Here is an 18174-nt window from a genome sequence, read left to right as displayed (position 1 = left end):
GGAATGGAAAGCAAATAAAAGGAAGAGGCTGCTACTTTTTACTTTGTACATATCTGGCTTTTTGTTGTGGTGGTGATGATGGACATTTTGTTGTTTGCATTTTTTTCAATAAACATGCTATTTTTGTATTATTAACATTCATTAATTATTCCTTAATCATCTTAGCCTATTTTTATAGGCTTTATGAACTTTCTTTGGAAGCTTTGAACAATCAGAGTTTTTGTTGTTTTTGCTTGACAGAATATTTTTTATTCAACGGAGATACCACTCTGATTTCTCAAAAAGAAACTTCTGAGTTATAGGTTACAATGATCTAGAAGAAAGACTGAAAAAAACTGGCTTAGAGCATGGGGTGGTTGTGTGGTAAGCCTGGTGACAAATTGCCAGTGTTCACTGGTAATCAGAGCTTTAGTTAATAGATGTGTGCACCACAGGCTATGGTAATAGATGTTAAGTAGATACCTTACTCATTATTAAAGGAAAGGAATTAATGTTTATAAGGAGCTTATTATGTGCTGGATATCTTATACATGCACTCTCCTTCAGTGCTTCAGGTAAATACTATTTTCATTTCCAAAGAGAAAGAAACCAAGGCTCAAAAAGACTAAGTAAATTAACCAGGACCAAAACACAGAATTATAAAATAAAAATAGTTTGTCTTTATCATTTGACATGCTGTGAAATTGATGGCAACACTGTCACCTAATAATCTGATTTGTTAAATTGTAGCTCCAGCCTAGATAAATCTTGGTATTGGTGAAGGCAGGACTTCTGCCTATTTATAAGAGAATATAGCAGAGAGTGGGTGAAGAATGAGCTGTGTAAACCAGGATCCTGAGTTGTTAATCCTATATAATCTCTTTTTTTTTCTTTTTACTTAAAATTGAAGTTGATGTTTAGTTTACCAAAGTGCCAAGATATGACAATTAGTTTGTGTCTAAAGTGCTATGTATTGGGATAATTAATATTTAATTATCTTCCTTCATGAACTCTGGAGCTCCCTATTGAAAGCATTTGTGGTAGCCAGGCAAATCCTTCAATAAAGCTTTTGTTCTTTTTGTTAATTTTGGTACAATTTAGAAGGTTTTTAAATTGAGACTGTTTTTTAAATTCATTAAACAGTTGTTAAATTCCTTTTTTTTTTTTAATACTTGGAGGAAAACAGTGGTATTTTTTCAGAATGTTGAGATTCTTGAGGATGAGAAGAGATTATGTCCAAGGAGAGATAACTCATGTTTGATCTATTTACAGTATTATAGATGACTTAAGGACACTGGATTTTTTTTCTTCATCTAGGAATAAGTGCTTTGGGAAATATGAAAAATGAGAATTTTCAGTGTCAGCAATAGAAAAAATTTAATTTATAAAACTCTACTTTAATATTTATGAAACTCATAAAAACTTATGCAGCTATATGTCCAAAATTATGGAAAATATGCTGCCATAGTTTTGAAGATAGATTCAAATTTTGCCTAGATAAAGGGACATTTCTTAAGGTAAGCTTTTGATTTGATAGTTGAGAGTATGTATGGCCAGCCATTTTTAATAAATTTAAGATATGTACTGTATATGATCACCATTGTTTTAACTTGTGCTTTTGAGCACAAAGAAAGAATACAAAGTGCATTATAATAGAAGTACCTAAGAACCTGTTTTGCCTCTTTAGATGCTGGTAGACCACTTGTTTTGCTAGTCTTTAGAATTGGAAGGAGTGTCAAATGCACAGAAGCCAGAGTCATCTTGTCCAGATGGTGTTTGATACAGATGGATGCTTAGTTGTCATGCAGATCTCTTAGTTGGTAACTTGTTGCTGCCATCTGACTCAAAGAATCATTCACACACACTGGCTGTCAAAAGCATCTTCTCTTCTGTCTGTTTTAGCTGTCATGTCTGTGCTCTGTACAGAAGTGTTGACAAGACATTGCTGTTGTACATTTTCAATGCGGTTGTTAGTGATTTTCCTGTTTTATGGGGTCTTTGGTAGTGCTGGAATGCTCTTGCTCTGTAATTGGTTTTCTTTTTAAATACTGTGACAGTGCAATAATTATCTGACCTTTTAAAAGGACTTTTCAGCCCTAACCAGTTTGGCTCAGTGGATAGAGCGTTGGCCTGCGGACTCAAGGGTCCCAGGTTCGATTCCGGTCAAGGGCATGTACCTTGGTTGCAGGCACATACCCAATGGGGATTGTGCAGGAGGCAGCTGATCGATGTTTCTCTCTTATCAATATTTCTGACTCTCTATCCTTCTCCCTTCCTCTCTGTAAGAAATCAATAAAATATATTATAAATAAATAAATAAATAAAAATAAAAGGACTTTTCAGGTTATAATTTCATTCAGATCTGTTCATTGCACAAAAGCATTTAATTTAAAAAACACTTTTTGTTTCTTTTAGTTTCTAAACATAGCAAATAAACTGAATTCTATTGATTATTTGCAATTTGACATAATATTCTCTGGACTGTCCCTCTCACAGCCTTGTGGCCACTTTGTGTGTGTGTGTGTGTGTGTGTGTGTGTGTGTTATACTATTTTCTGAATATTGTGTATTTTCTCAAATTAGTAGGGTTTTTTCTGATGGTATAAGCTTCCCCTTTTTTAAAAAGAAAATTCTTCAGACATTGCCTATCATTTGCATCCATTTTCTCAAACTTAACTTCCTTTTGTCTTATTCACCTGCTGACCTTGTCTCCATTGTTCCTGTTTCCCTTACGGAAATATAAGCAATGCCTGTTGTCCTTTTCTTGAGGTCACTTGTGAAAGCATATCTATTTCTCTGATACTTCTTTAACTACTTAAGTTGTTTATTTGTTCAAGTAATGTTTACTGAGCATCTCAATATGTGCCAGACGCTCTGCTATACTGTGGAGATATCAGGACTAAATAGTCTTTGCCCTTGAGGAGTCATAGTTTAAAGGGAAATTGGGTATATAGAAAATTAGATTAGAATACTATAATTTCTATAACGTAAGTATGTGGAAAGAGCAGTGAGCCATTACTATTCTGTTTCCCCTGCTATGCTAACAAAGTTTTAGTTTTTAAATTATTACACGATTTGCTTGCATTTATAAAGTACTTTATTAAGTAGCTTAAGAAATAATTCAAAACTTCATTTTGAAGTAGTTGTTGATCTGTTAATTTATCTAAGCTAATGAATCCATTTTCAATATTATGCATTTATTATAATATGTTCATATGTACTAAAGTATGTTTTTAAGCCAGAAACTAGAAGATGAAAATTACCTGGCCGAGGCTTTCTGAGTTGGTTCCAAAGAAAAATACAGGTCAATTGGTTTTTCATTAAGATGAGGAATATATATAACTAGAGGCCCGGTGCACGAAATTCATGCACGGGGGGGGGGGGGGGAAGGGAGGTGTCCCTCAGCCCAGCCTGCACCCACTCCAATCTGGGACCCCTCGAGGGATGTCCAACTGCCCGTTTAGGATCGGGCCTAAACGGGCAGTTGGACATCCCTCTCACAATCCAGGACTGCTGGCTCCCAACTGCTTGCCTGCCTGCCTTCCTGATTGCCCCTAACTACTTCTGCCTGCCAGCCTGATCACCCCCTAACCACTCCCGTGCCAGCCTGTTTGCCACTAACTGCCCTCCCCTTCAGGCCTGGTCACCCCTAACTGCCCTCCTCTGCAGCCTGGTCACCCCTAACTGCCCTCCCCTGCAGGCCTGGTCACCCCTAACTGCCCTCCCCTGCAGGCCTGGTCACCCCTAACTGCCCTCCCCTACAGGCCTGGGTCCCCCCCAACTGCCCTTCCCTGAAGGCCCAGTCGCCCCCAACATCCCTCCTCTGCTGGCCTGGTCACCCGTAACTGCCCTCCCCTGCAGGCTTGATCGCCCCCAACTGCCCTCCCTTGCAGGCCTGGTCCCTCCCAGTTGCACTCCCCTGCTGGCCTGATCGCCCACAACTGCCCTCCCTTGAAGGCCTGGTCCCTCCCAACTGCCCTCCCCTGGTGGCCATCTTGTGGTGGCCATCTTGTGTCCACATGGGGGCAATCATCTTGTGTGTTGGAGTGATGGTCAATTTGCATATTACTCTTTTATTAGATAGGATAGAGAATGGGTTGGGCCTGTCTCTAACTTGCTAAGTTTTTGTACTGGTTATTTAATGTCTGGATAGAATGTACATACCTATCAAAATATAATAAAAGAATGGGTAATTATTGGTCAATGTTTATGACAAGCTTTGAGTTCTTAGGAGAAAGTTCTAAATACACAGAAATAGATAGAGAAGACTAACATCAACTTGTTCTCCAATTCCTCAGCCTTGGTGGCTGTGTGTAGCCCAGGTAAACTTAAGGTATTACAGAATTTGCTACAGGTGTTTGAATCCTTCTCTCACTTGACCTACTCACTCTTTCTAGAGCCTTGAACATAAATTTGTCCTATATAATAAACGCCTAATATGCTAAGTGTCCGACCAGTCAACTAGTCGACCAGTCTCTATGATGCGCACTGACCACCAGGGGGCAGACACTCTGATTGGTAGGTTAGCTTGCTGCTGGGGTCCTGCTGATCAGGACTGGGCGAGATGGGCTGGACATGCCCTGGAGCCCTCACGCGGTCCCCCACTGGCCAGCCAACCTCCTGCGGTTCCTGCCCGGCCGGCCCCGATCGGGACTGGGCGAGATGGGCTGGACACACCCTGGAGCCCTCCTGCAGTCCCTCCCCAGTCCCGATAGTGCACCGGTGGGGTCCCTCGGCCTGGTCTGCTTTCTTGCAATCCAGGACCCCTTGGGGGATATCAGAGAGCTGGTTTCTGCCCGATCCCCGCAGGCCAGGCCGCCAGGCCAAGGGACCCCGCCGGTGCACGAATCAGTGCACCAGACCTCTAGTGTAGGAATAAGATATCATGTCCTAGGAAGCCTGGCCTTAGACTGAATTTTGGTATCTGTGGTTCAGTTCAGATCTTCATAGGATATATGGTCCACATGGACTCACAAGACTGGTTCTTCTATTTATAATGAAATTTACTTGGATTTTTTAAACTTGGATTATTTATTTCCTTATTTTTTTTTTTTTCAATAAGTATGTACTGAATACGTCCTATGTATAAGTTACTTTACAGAGCTCTATGGAAGTATCAATTTATATAAGACTACACTCAGGCGGCATGCACATCACTTGGTTTATTTGTCAGCTCTGTCAGTTATGTTTAAAGTGTATTATAGAATTTTACCTTGGAAAAATGTGGTTTTTTGCTTTAATTTCTTAAGCTAACTTATTTTAGGAATCTAGGAATAACTGTGTAATTTATAAGGAACTTTAGGCTTATTAGTGCCTGAAAACAATAGAGGTTTACTGATTTTGAACTTTGGTTAAGAATCAGCTCAAAATCAAATATTTAATATCTATTGAAGGGACATTATGAGATTATTGGGACCCCATCTCACATTTCAAGGAATTTACAATTTAGTCATTTATTTGTTCCTCTGGTGATAGAAATTGGTAAAAAAAATTCTCTATTAATTTTTGGTGATATATTTTTAAGACTTTGTACTAATTTGGTAATGGTTATGCAACATCTTTAAATTTGCTTGAAGGTTTACAGTATCTGAATCTGCAAATTGTTTCTTCTTTCACTACTTAATTCTCAGAGCCATTATAATATAATAGCAAAAGGGATGGATTAAAAATACAAGGGAAATTGAGGTATTTAAGATATCCACTAAAAATTAGTTGTGTTATCGAGTTCTTAAAACTTTTAGAAAGCAAGTTTGTGATCAATGGGATTTTGTAATTTTTATGTGTCCCTTTAGTTTTCATAATGTTTTAGTTATATCCACTTTCTTTTTATTTTGTCCCCTAAGAATAAGTTCAAAAGTGTGATTATTTAAAAGACATAAAATCTTACCTTTTTTAAGTTAGTGGGGTATTTTATAGAAAACTTTAATATGACATCATTTTATTATTCATGCCTTTCTTTGTTATCATTAGGATAAAATTCTAAATTATAATTTTTATCCTAACTGAAGGGCTAGAAACCATCTGTTGAACTCTTAATTGAAATTTTCCTCAAGATTATTTTTTAAATTGTAAAGTGTTTCAAATCACAGATGTTTGTAATGATTATAAGTACATTGCTGGAGCCAATTTTTAGCTCATAAATAAATGCTCAATACCTGGGAAATAGCAATATGGGCAACTCATATCTATATATAATTATTAATAGACAGTAAATATATGTATATATCTGTCAGTAAATATCAGGCTAACTGGTTTTTATGTCAGCAGACTGAAAACTATGAGCAGAGAATACGTGAGCAACAGGAACAGCTGTCACTTCAACAAACTATTATTGACAAGCTAAAATCACAGTTACTTCTTGTGAATTCCAGTCAAGGTATGTTCATGCTAATTTTTTATGTGTTTCTTGAACCACTTCTAGAAAAAGGTGGAAGTCGCGTTTTTCTATTTTGTTTCTCTGATTTACATATGTTTATTTAAGAAATGAACACTTATAGTCAATGGGGAAATGGACATTCTTGTGTTCTTTATGGTGGAACTCTAAGTTGATAAAACTTCCTGGAAGACAATTTGCCAATTAGTAGCAAAAGCTTTTTAAGGTCTAAGAATATATTATAAGAAAATACTTGTTCAAGTACTAAAAAATCTGTATGTAAGGATGCTCATGATAGCATTTCTAATAATGAAAAACTAGAAATAAAGAAATGTCCAACAGTTAAATTACAGTCATCCGTATAAGGAACAGCTATGTAGCCAAGAAAAGTGATGATAATAGATCACCTTATTAACATGACATGTACTTAAGATATATAGCAAAATGAGCAAAACAGGATACAAAAATAAATATTTTATTTATGCCACAAAAAATTCTTATGTGAATTTATATATATAGGAAAATCTGCTAAAATATAAACCAGGAATAACTCTCAGATAATAAAAATTATCGGCAGCTTTTATTTTTTTTATTTTTGGCATGTCAGCATTTTCTAATTTTCCTATAATAAGCATGGAATAGTTATACAAATGAGTATCTTAAACAAGAAATGCATACCTGAAAATACAACTTATATAAATTCTACATATTTTTCATACCATTGATTAAGTAGAGTAAGGATTTTGTATGTTAAGTGAAATGAAAAAATATATATATAAAGAAAATATGCCAAAATCGAAATCAGCAAATCTAAATTGTCAAAGTCTCTACTCTTTAAAATTAGGGGTTTGGATTTCTATTCTGTTTACATTTTCTGGTACTACCAAAAACAAGAGTTTCCTACTAATGTCCAAGAGGGTTTTGTTTTACAGATAACAGTTATGGCTGTATGCCCCTGCTTGAAGACAGTGAAGCAAGGAAGAATAATTTGACCCTTGATCAACCACTTGCTAAAGTAAAATCAGGAATACCAAGAGAAAAAGAATCAAAGGTAGACTGCGCTGCTGGCTTATTCCAATAAGAAATGAGAAATCAGGTTGCATGGCCTTTCTGAATTAGTCAGTATTCTATCATAACTTGGGTGGTCAGGAACAGGGGAGAATATTGGCAAGATTCTTTTCAACCATAACATTGCTTCTGCAAAAAGCAGCATTCAAATGCTGATACATAACATATCTTCTTCATTTTATTTTCCTGAGGTAGATTCATCACTGAATTCTAAACAGAAGTTCTGTATATACAAATAAATGACTTACATGATCCTAAATAGAAGTACCATTTCCAAGTAAAAAAAGGCTTGGGTTTCATATTTTCTGGTATTCTCTTTTCAGGCATTTAACAAAGAAATAAAAAATTATGCAAAGGTAGATAGTAAGACACAGATGATTCTGGATTAAAGAATAGCGTTCTGGGGTTGTTGTTTTTTTATCAGTTGCCTGTGCTTCAGTTAAAAAGAAGAAAAAAAAGCCACATCATCAGCTTAAGCAAAAGTTTTCATTGAAGCAGGATAGGAAAGAATATTTCATATTTGCAGGGAGACAGGCATAAGTATGTGTATGCTGTGTTGGTTAGAAACAACCTAATCATCCATCAATAGCAGAATGGTACATCTTTACAATAAAACACTTTAGAAAATGTAAAATAAACTTAACTTATATATTAATATGCCTAGATTTCAAAAGAAATGTTGAATAAAAGTGGAAACTACAAAATGACAAAGCAGGAATAATTTATGTAAATTTTTAAACATAAAACGTTATGATAATTGTTTCTAAAAACACAAATAGGTAGTAAAAGTATAAGAAGGGTGCACATCTTTAAAAAAAATGACCACCTCTACAGTCCATGAGAAAAGAGAGTGTGACTCTGGGAAGACAATAAGGAGGCTTCAGTTGTATGTATAACTTTTCTTTTTTTTAAAGAAAAGATCTCACCCGGCTGGCGTGGCTCAGTGGTTGAGCATCGACCTATGAACCAGGAGGTCACGGTTCGATTCCCAGTCAGGGCATATGTCTGGGTTGCAGGCTCAATCCCCAGTGGGGGGTGTGCAGAAGGCAGCCAATCAGTGATTCTCTCTCACATTGATGTTTCTACCTCTCTCTCCCTCTCCCTTTCTGTCTGAAATCAATAAAAAATATATTAACAAAAAAAGGAAAAGATCATGGCAGAATGTTAACACTTGTTAAGGTAGTGGATATATAGATGTATATTATTATCCATGTATTTCCTGAATCATTGAAATTTTATGTTTAAAAAGGAATTCTTTAAATGAGGTGAGTTGGGTTTTAGTGGGATGAGACAGCTTTTGAATAAATGGGATCTTCTAACAAATGAGGACACTTAATATTCACAATATCAATTAAGTCAAGAGCACTGTATTTCTTTCTTTCCTTTTATTTTTTTTAAATCTTTATTGTTCAGATTATTACAGGTGTTCCTCTTTTTTTCCCCCCATAGCTCCCCTCCACCTGATTCCCCACCCCACCCCATGCCCTTACCCCCCGCCACTGTCTTCATAGGTGTAAGATTTTTGTCCAATCTCTTCCCGCACCCCTCACACCTCTTTCCCCCTGAGAATTGTCAGTCCACTCCCTTTCTATGTTCCTGATTCTATTATATTCACCAGTCCATTCTGTTCTTCAGATTTTTTATTCACTTGATTTTTAGATTCACTTGTTGGTAGGTATGTATTTGATGTCATTTTGTTGTTCATAATTTTTATCTTTACCTTTTTCTTCTTCTTCCTCTTCTTAAAGAATACCCTTCAGTATTTCATGTAATCCTGGTTTGGTGGTGATGAACTCCTTTAGCTTTTTCTTGTCTGTGAAGCTCTTTATCTGACCTTCAGCTCTGAATGATAGCTTTGCTGGGTAGAGTAATCTTGGTTGTAGGTTCTTGCTGTTCATCACTTTGAATATTTCTTGCCATTCCCTTCTGGCCTGCATAGTTTCTGCCGAGAAATCAGCTGACAGTCGTATGGGTGCTCCCTTGTAGGTAACTAACCGTTTTTCTCTTGCTGCTTTTAATATTCTCTCTTTGTCTTTTGCTCTTGGCATTTTAATTATGATGTGTCTTGGTGTGGTCCTCTTTGGGTTCATTTTGTTTGGGGTTCTGTGCGCTTCCTGGACTTGTAAGTCTATTTCTTTCACCAGGTAGGGAAAGTTTTCTGTCATTATTTCTTCTAATAGGTTTTCAATATTTTGCTCTCTCTCTTCTTCTGGCACCCCAAAAATTCGGATGTTGGTACGATTAAAGTTGTCCCAGAGGCTCCTTACACTATCTTCATATTTTTGGATTCTTTTTTCTTTTTGTTTTTCTGGTTGGGTGTTTTTTGTTTCCTCATATTTCAGGTCTTTGGTTTGATTCTTGGGGTACGTTGATCTACTGTTGAGTTTCTGTATATTCTTTATTTCAGACAGTGTATGCTTAATTTCTGACTGGTCCTTTTCCATTTTTGTTGGCATTCTCATTAAGATCCTTAAAGGTCTCACTAAGTTCCTCAGAGGTTTTTAGAAGATTCTTGAGTAACCTTATAAATGTGGTTCTGAACTCTATGTCGTCCAGTAGTTTGCTTTCCTCCATTTCTTTCATTCGTGACATGTTTCTTTGTCTCTGCATTCTGGTTGCTTCCCTGTGTTGATGGAGTGGCTTTGTGTGGTAGGTGACCTATAGGGGCCAGTAGCTCAGCCTCCCCAATCACCTGAGGTGAACACTCTTGGTACACCCCTTTGTGGGCTGAGTGCAAAGTCTTGGTGTAGTTAAGCCTTGATTGCTGTTGGTACACTGGGAGGAATTGACCTTTAGGCCAATTGGCTGTGAGGACCCGCTGTGTCTATAATGGAAGAACTGCTGCGCTGGAGACACGCTTATGGTGCAGGACTTGTTTCAGTGGGGCTTTGGTGCTCACTGAGTCTGCCTCTTGAATGTGTCACTTATGGATGTGAGGAGTTGAAATCTAGTGTCTCACATTGACCACTAGGTACACTGGCTTCTGGATCTCTAATGGGGTGCAGGTCAGCTACTGTCTGAGGCCATCCAGCAGGAGCTACAGCGAGAACTACAGTTTTCTCCTCTTTGCTTGGGGTTTGGAGGTTTTGGAGCTGTCTGACCTGGGCTGCAAGTTTGCTAGGTTAAGCTGCGATAGGGCAGGTCATTCATATGCTAAAGCCGCTGCTTGGAGCTTGGGTGGGTTTGTAGGTTGTGCGGGGTGGGGTCTCAGGGTGTGACTAGGCTAGGGCATGGCAAACAGCGATGGCTGCCAGTAAGCCGGCTCTGCGTCTCCAACCACGTCCCTGCGCCCTGCACCCCAGCACAGTAAACAATTATTCCTGCACGCAGCCCTGCAAGCAAGCCACCCTCACTTCCCGACCCCACAGCAGACCGTCCAGCTTCTCCCTGTATGAGTTTGGGTCCCCTGCGTCTCCCCAGAAACTGGAGTTTGGAGTAATCGGGAGCTTGTCTTCCTTCGGGTTGAAAAAAGCAGCGCTCCCAGTCGCCCGCAGCCAGCCCGATTCGCCACGCCTCCGTATCTCAGCTTTTCAGCGCTTGTGCACCTCTCAATGCTGTTTGTTTTTTCCTTCTAGTTGTAGAACTTCCACTCAGCCAGCTTTCCCGTGGTTCTGGGTGTTAGACGTTTTGTCTTTTAGTTGTAGTTTTGAAATTGTTGTGCGAGGCAGCAGTTTAGGTGTTTACCTAAGCTGCCATCTTGGATCCTCCCCTGCTTTTTTCCTTTCTTTCCTTTTAATGATGTAGATATTAGCTTTGTGTGTCAGGGTTATTCTTTTACTGATCCCATAACTGAGACTATCTTATTTTTATTTAACATCAAATCTGAGAAATCTGATTTTAATAATTTTCTATAAATAAAAATTTTAGAATGAGAAGCTCCCTATAGTATCTCCCAGTTCATATTTTTTAATTCAGAATCATTTTTTATTTGAATAATTCAGCTCTCTTTACCTTCACTTCAATTTCCGTTTATCTAAAGATGCTGAAAAACACAAGAAACAATGGCACTAGCATTCGTTTAGGTTTCTTTTGTAAGACACAAAATTTAGAAACAATGATTCTGACTTTTAGGATACAATTTTATGATTTGGTTTATTATAGTACATTATAAGTCACTGAATTATAAATGCTGACATAAATTTAGTGCTTAAGTGAATAATATTTACAATCCTTTTCCTATTTCAAAGACTTCTAAATTTCATTATTTAACATTATTTTTTAATCAAAATTCTTATTTTCATTTCAGTTATTACATTTCTTTGAAGATAGTAAAATATCTCTAATTCAAACTATGTAAAAGGTATTTTTTTTAAAATAGCAGTCTTGGTTAAAACATAAGGGATGATGTGAAAGACTAAAATATGTTAATAATTTAGTTTATTTTAAATTGGTTATTATTTATGAAAGTTTTAGATTTAGTTTTCAGTCAGTAAGTGTTCAAAGGAAACCTTCTTCAGAATTTTTTAAATTACATTTGTTTTAACTTTGTAAGATGTTTTTATCTATAATATACATACGTGTGTGTGTGTGTGTGTGTGTGTGTGTGTATACCTATGCTGGAATTAACCATAAGTAACAGAAATCATGTCAGAGGTAGCTTATTACCAAGGAATTACTGATATTGCATCAATTGTAACTTTATTTGTGGACAGACAATAAGAGGAAACAACATAAAGCTTCAGGTAAGAAATAAATCTAAATTTAGTGAGTTCTCTTAATTATTGTTACTAAAAGGGGAAAGATTTATGTGACACCACATATTTAATACCTTCAATATCTCACCTATTCAATCTTACACTGTAACCATTTAGTAAAAATAAAAACCAACTGTCTAATATTTTAGCTTTCTCATCTTCCTTTATATATCTAGAACCAAAGTGCTAATGCACACTAGATAGATAAGGGATTAAAAGAGAAGAGGAAATATATTCTAAAAGAATGAATAAGTTGGATTTATTAAATATTGAGAGCTGGCTATATAGTCATTGAGCTAGTAACAGAAGGAAGCTCCTACTAACCACCCACAGTCCTTTCCTCCGCCTGTTTGGTGGGTGGCTTGAGGATTTGTTTTCTTCAGATTATTTTGTTTCGGATTTGGTTAGAATATTTGAGAGGGGGAAAGACCCGTGGACATTATGGCAAATGGCAACTATTGTCACTTTGGAAAATGAGACGAGAGGAAAGAGGGATATGTTGAGGGGGAAAGAGGCCCTTTAAAAGAAAATTTTATTTGAAAGCACAAAATTTATAGTTTACTTTCTGTTCATACGAATCCTATACAAACAGCACATAATAATTCTTTAACTCGTAAGAAGGTATAAAATCAAGACAACAGAGCCTGTATCATTGGGTGCTTGCAGTTTAAAAACATTAGAGAAGTATTCATTTTAATGGAAAACCTTTCAACTCTTGTATACCATAGCAGTTTGCACAATCTTTCTTGATAAGATCTGATTTTGGAAAGGGGACATTGTATTATATATCATATCATATGTTATAGAAAGTATCCCAGATTTAACCCAAAACTTAACAGCTTAAAACAACAAATACTTATTATCTCAATTTCTATGGGTCAGAAATTTGGAGACAGCTGGGTGGTTCTGATTCCAGATCTCATATGATGGAAGTCAGGATGTGGGCAAAGGCTTAAGTTATCTGAAGGCTTGACTATGGTTGGAGAATCTACTTCCAGGTGGCTCACTCACGTGACTGTTGTTAGGAGACCTCGCATGTGGATCTCTGTTCACAACCTGGCAGCTAACTTCCTCTAAGTAAGAAAGTAAGAGATCCAAGAGAAAGAGAACAAGGAAAAAGCCACAGTGCTTTCTATGATCTGGTCTCTAAAATCACATAACCTTCCCTTCCACTTTATTCTGTTCATTAGAAATAAGTCACTAAGTGCTCCAGAGGCAAGGAAATAAGTTCCACCCCTTGAAAGGAAGATAGATATATTTTTAAAGCATCATCGGGATTGTAGATTGTGGTATAGAAGAGAGGACCAAAGATCAAAGGTGTGTTGGGGGACTAGTATTTTTTTTTAATCCTCACCCAAGGATATGTTTTTATTGATTTTTTTAGAGAGAGAGAGAGAAACTCATGTGAGAGAGAAACATCAATTGGTTGCCTCCTGTATGTGCCCAGACCAGGGATCGAACCCACAACCTTTTGGTGTATGGAACAATGCTCCAACCAGCTGAGCCACCAGGCCACAGTGGAGTGGAGGGAGGCTAGTACTTAATTTACCATATGATAAATATTAATGAAAGGTAAAGGAAGTTGGCAGAATTTAATAATGAATTCAACTTCCTGAATCCTATCATTATTAATCTCAGGAAAGAAATATCATAGTTTATCATCTTAACAATTTCAAAAATTCTAATATGAAATAACCTTTCCAGAGGAGAATAGCTGAACAATGCTTTAGAGAAGAAACTGTTACATGTTATTATTAATTATATTTATAACCAGTTTTAAAAATTAAAAATATTTATATAGTGAAAATCAAATAATAATAAAATACATATATTTATTCTGGCAAAAACTATTTTTTTTCTGCCAAAAACTATTATCTCTTATTTGTAGGACACCATTGTCAGAGATAGTAACATACGTCATGATAGCAGTTATTATTTAAATAACATTTTGTATTTAATGTAAATATACATTGACATTGTTTAATTTGCTTTTTTAAAACTAGAATTGTACCATACTGGGTCATTTGTATGATCTTAGAAATAAGTTATTTTTACCCAGCCGGCATGGCTCAGTGGATTGAGCATCGTCTCATGCACCAAAAGGTTGGTTGCTGGTTCAATTCCTGGTCAGAGCATATGCCCAGGTTGCGGGCTCAATCCCCAGTAGGGGTTGTGCAGGAGGCATCCCATCAATGTTTCTATCTTCTCTCCCTCTCCTTTCCTCTCTCTCTCTAAAAAATCAATTAAAATATTTTTTAAAAAATAAAGTGTTTTTATAATACTGCTTCTGGGAATCACTTCATTTGTCAAACTAAATACTATACTGGGTGCCTGAGGCTTGACAAAACTGTTTGCCCTCATCTTTTGGCCCCATTTTTTATTTTTGTGGCAATTATACAAAAGTCTAATATGTTTGAATACAATAAAATATGTAGAGAGCAATAATATAGAATACATAAAAGAATTTGGTGATCTGGCCAATTTTCTTTACTCATTTATTCAGTAATTCTCAACTGCTGTGTACCTGACACTGTCGGCCACTAGAAGAAAAAAGAGAGATTGTCCCTGCCCTCTGACTGAAAATCTTGTTTTAATAACTCAAGTAAAGATTATAAACCATTGTAAAGATTTTTTTCAGCTTCTAGGACCCAAGACACGAGGTAAATATAGAATGAGTTTATTTGAACTTTTTACTGTTAAATAGAGATTATGTGTTCATGTGTCCAAAGAGCTGATATTGTGTTTCATTACTGATTTTTCTATACATATTTCTAATTTGTTCTTTATATATGTCCTTCTTTATCTGCGTTATATGCTTTAAGCAAAACTTTTAAAATATGAAGAATGTAATTGTTACTTTAAGTTACCAGTTAGAAAGTAGGCAAATTTCTAATGTGGCTTTCATTATGATTAGATCAGCAAGTATGTGGGAGCTTTGAGGAAAGATTTTATAGGTTTAGAGTACTACTACAGTGAAGGTAGCTGTAGAGTTGCCTGCGGTGCTGACTAACATAAGGAAATGTGCTGTACCTGGCAATTGCAAATAATATAGACACTTTAATGTTTGAAGAAAACTAATGTGTAAAAATTCACCTGCAAAAAAAATAAAAGATTATAGTAATGCAAAAAAAAAAAAAAATTCACCTGCCAGTCACTTATACAAGAAATATTTATTGAACCCTTCTTATTTGCCTACTCTTGCTAGTCAATGACAGGAATAGAAAAATAAAAAGGAATAAGAGATGATGCATCCCCTTTAAGGAGTTACAAATTGATTGGAGAAACAGATTCAGAGACTTAAAGCAATTAACAAGCATTTTATACAATGTGAAGTCCTAATTGTATGACAAAATTAAATACTAATTATAACTTTATGGTACAAATAAAACAAAGAATGTTATTTTTAAAATTAAAATTTTCAGTGAGCTGAAGGTAGGCTTGAGCAGGGGTTCAACATTTAGTTCAAGTAGGGAAAAGAAAATAAATTATTACTTGTTTATATCTTGGTCATGTGTGCATAGATATGTAAACTTAAATTGTCTACAAGATTTTAATGGAAAAAAAGTGATTTCCTGACAAGAACCAAAATTATTCCAGGCTACTTTAGAAAGCATCATCTTTACTGAAAGCCAAAACAGAGGATTTTGAAAGAGCAATTTCATTTACTATAACCTTTTTAGGTGATATAATCAGGGCTTCAGAGGAGATGGTGCTCCCTACTTTTTTGTATTAAACAGTCCTTCAGTGAGAGGCATTTGTCTGTGATGTGTTACTTAAGTTATGTATGACAGTTTCAGCAAACAGTGTATGAACTTGAACTCTGTTCTGCTTTCTGGCCTCTGTGGCTTATAAAATACTAGCCTCACAAGTCTAGGTTTTGGATGGCATCCCCATCCTTGAACTGTTGGTATTTCATATACTCTGGATAGCAGGTCTCATTTAGTGATCTCCGTCTGAATTTTAGGGCCCCATAGCTTTTCTCAACATTCCTTTCTCTATTGCAAGTCTCTCAAATTATATTTGTTTGTTAAGTTGCTATATAAGGTACTTGGTTTTATATACATTGTAAAAGTTTTAAAATAGAATACCATATATAGGTTTTATGATAAATTTGTTTTTTGTCATTTGAACAAAGGTTGGAAATCAGACCATTAGTCAAGAGATATAATTACTAAGCAGTTTCTGTGAGAAACTCAGATCTGGTTTACATCATTTAAACACAGTACATTTTATAAGAAAGGAACTTGAAATAAATTTGATTGCTTATGTTCATTACTCAACTTTGTAAAAAAAAAGTTCCTATATTTCTTTAATATTTGATTCTTTCTCTTCATCATCTTTTTATTCAGTAGAAATGGTGCTGTGCCCACAATACGTTGGCACATGTTAACTAGGCTGGGGCTTACAGAAAGTTGGAGAAAACCTGTGTGTCTGTGTGTGTGTCTGTATGTGTGGGAGGGGGCAGGCACTTTGCCGTCTCAGTCAGAGCAAATGTCCCGTTCCCCCTGTTGTATTTCTAGATACTGGATCGAATATACCTTCTTTTTGTATATTAAACTTCTATAGTACTCCTCTTTGGAGACTAGTCTTTGTTTATAGACTCTCTGGTAGAATAATTAGAAGGAAAAATAATTATCTTCAAACAGTTCATTGCTTAAAGTTCAAAGTTTTTTTCCAAAGTGTCATAATAAATATGTCACAATAAGAAAAAAAAAATACTGATATCCAAAGCATTTTAATACTTTCTTCTGCAGAAATTTTGTTTCCAAATATTAATTATTAATTCATTCTAACCCGTTCCTGTTCTGGGTCTCTGTTTTTGTTTTTTGGTTTTTGGGTTTTTTTTAATTCAATATATCATTTTAGGGTTTTTGAGGGGAGAAAAAAATGAGAAGTGGTATATCATTTTTAAAAATCTCTTCCTGGGTTTCTAAGCAAATTTGAGTATCTTTAGTGTGGCTTTTCTCCCCTTAATTCCCCCAATTATCCCCTTTCTCACATATCCCATTTTTCTTTTCTTTTTTTCTACTCTATTCCAGAGCCCACAAAAAAGAGCTAGTATATTTTATTCAGTCCAGATTTCTCTTGACCAAGGCATGAAAGGCTGTTCTCAACCTCAGTAGGTTAGGACTAGCCCTCAAAACAGTCTGGTTTCTCTTATTAATATGACATAATCTTTCATCCTAAAAGTCCTCAAAATTTAAAATATTTGGTTTTCATTGTTACGAAATGCTTCAGCATTGATCTGTTGTAATATTTTGTGTTTTGAGGGGGTTTTTTTTGGTGTGTCTTTTTTTGTTAAAGTATATGAAGAAATTTTAGCCTCACACAGATATGTAGTTGGGAAAGGGAAGAGTATTTTAATAACCCTTGTAGAATTGTTAGGTATTCTTCTTTGATACAGCTCTAAAACTTGATAAATAGTAGTTTCTTAACTGTTAACAGTAGTATAACAGCCGAAACTAGTGAACTTTACTGCTATATTAAAAACTAGTGGCTTATCTTGTACTTTGAATGTATCTTTTACCTATACATGATTTTGTAGCATCATGAATTTAGTCATTTGGAAAATACTGGTTCACTGAACTATGTAAATCTTCCAAATATTGATTTGTTGTAGGATATATTTAAAAATCACATTTAACATCATCACTGATCTTTTCAGAAAAGTCTTTTAAATATTGGGCAGTTGTCAAGCTTATTGTAATGGGTACAAGTTATCCATAATTTTAATTTTCACATGAAAACTTAAATTCTTTTATGGACAGCAAATTTTTTCAGTTGTGTTTGGGGTTTTTTTTTAAGTTAGAGTCTAACTTCATTTGCTTTTCAGAAAATGTCTGCCTAACCATAGCTTGCCTATCTGTCATTCTTTCAAGTAAAAATGGCATTCCATTAAAAAAAAGTGACTAGTTCATTTTGTAATGCAAAAATTACACTAGGTGCTTTCCCCAAGACAACCCTTGTGCTTCACTGTGAAACAGAGGCCCTTGTGTATACTTCCAATTTTGTCATACAATATTAAAAAGAGGTTAACTGGGGAATAAAATTCAAGAAATCT

The 18174-nt window shown here is 35.8% G+C and overlaps 1 protein-coding gene across 7 annotated transcripts in view; it reads left to right on the top strand.

Annotated features, from left to right (window-relative positions):
• TANK (TRAF family member associated NFKB activator) overlaps window positions 1-18174 on the top strand; it is a 106257-nt gene that overhangs the window by 52583 nt on the left and 35500 nt on the right. For 6 of the 7 annotated variants that reach the window (XR_013960740.1, XR_013960741.1, XM_080671070.1 and 3 more), the window contains 2 exons: window positions 6246-6354; window positions 7284-7402. Coding sequence is in view for 4 of the 7 variants with exons in the window: in XM_080671070.1 (XP_080527196.1) it covers window positions 6246-6354; window positions 7284-7402 (228 nt within the window). In the remaining 3 variants the exon portion in view is untranslated. Of the gene's footprint in view, window positions 1-6245; window positions 6355-7283; window positions 7861-18174 lie in introns of those variants that run through there. The other variant, XM_080671072.1, reaches the window with a different exon arrangement.

Source organism: Plecotus auritus, assembly GCF_963455305.1.
Source record: "Plecotus auritus genome assembly, chromosome: 5".
Taxonomy (NCBI): Eukaryota; Metazoa; Chordata; class Mammalia; order Chiroptera; family Vespertilionidae; genus Plecotus; species Plecotus auritus.
The sequence above is the reverse complement of the archived record's forward strand: the minus strand, read 5'-3'. Positions and strand labels throughout refer to the sequence as shown.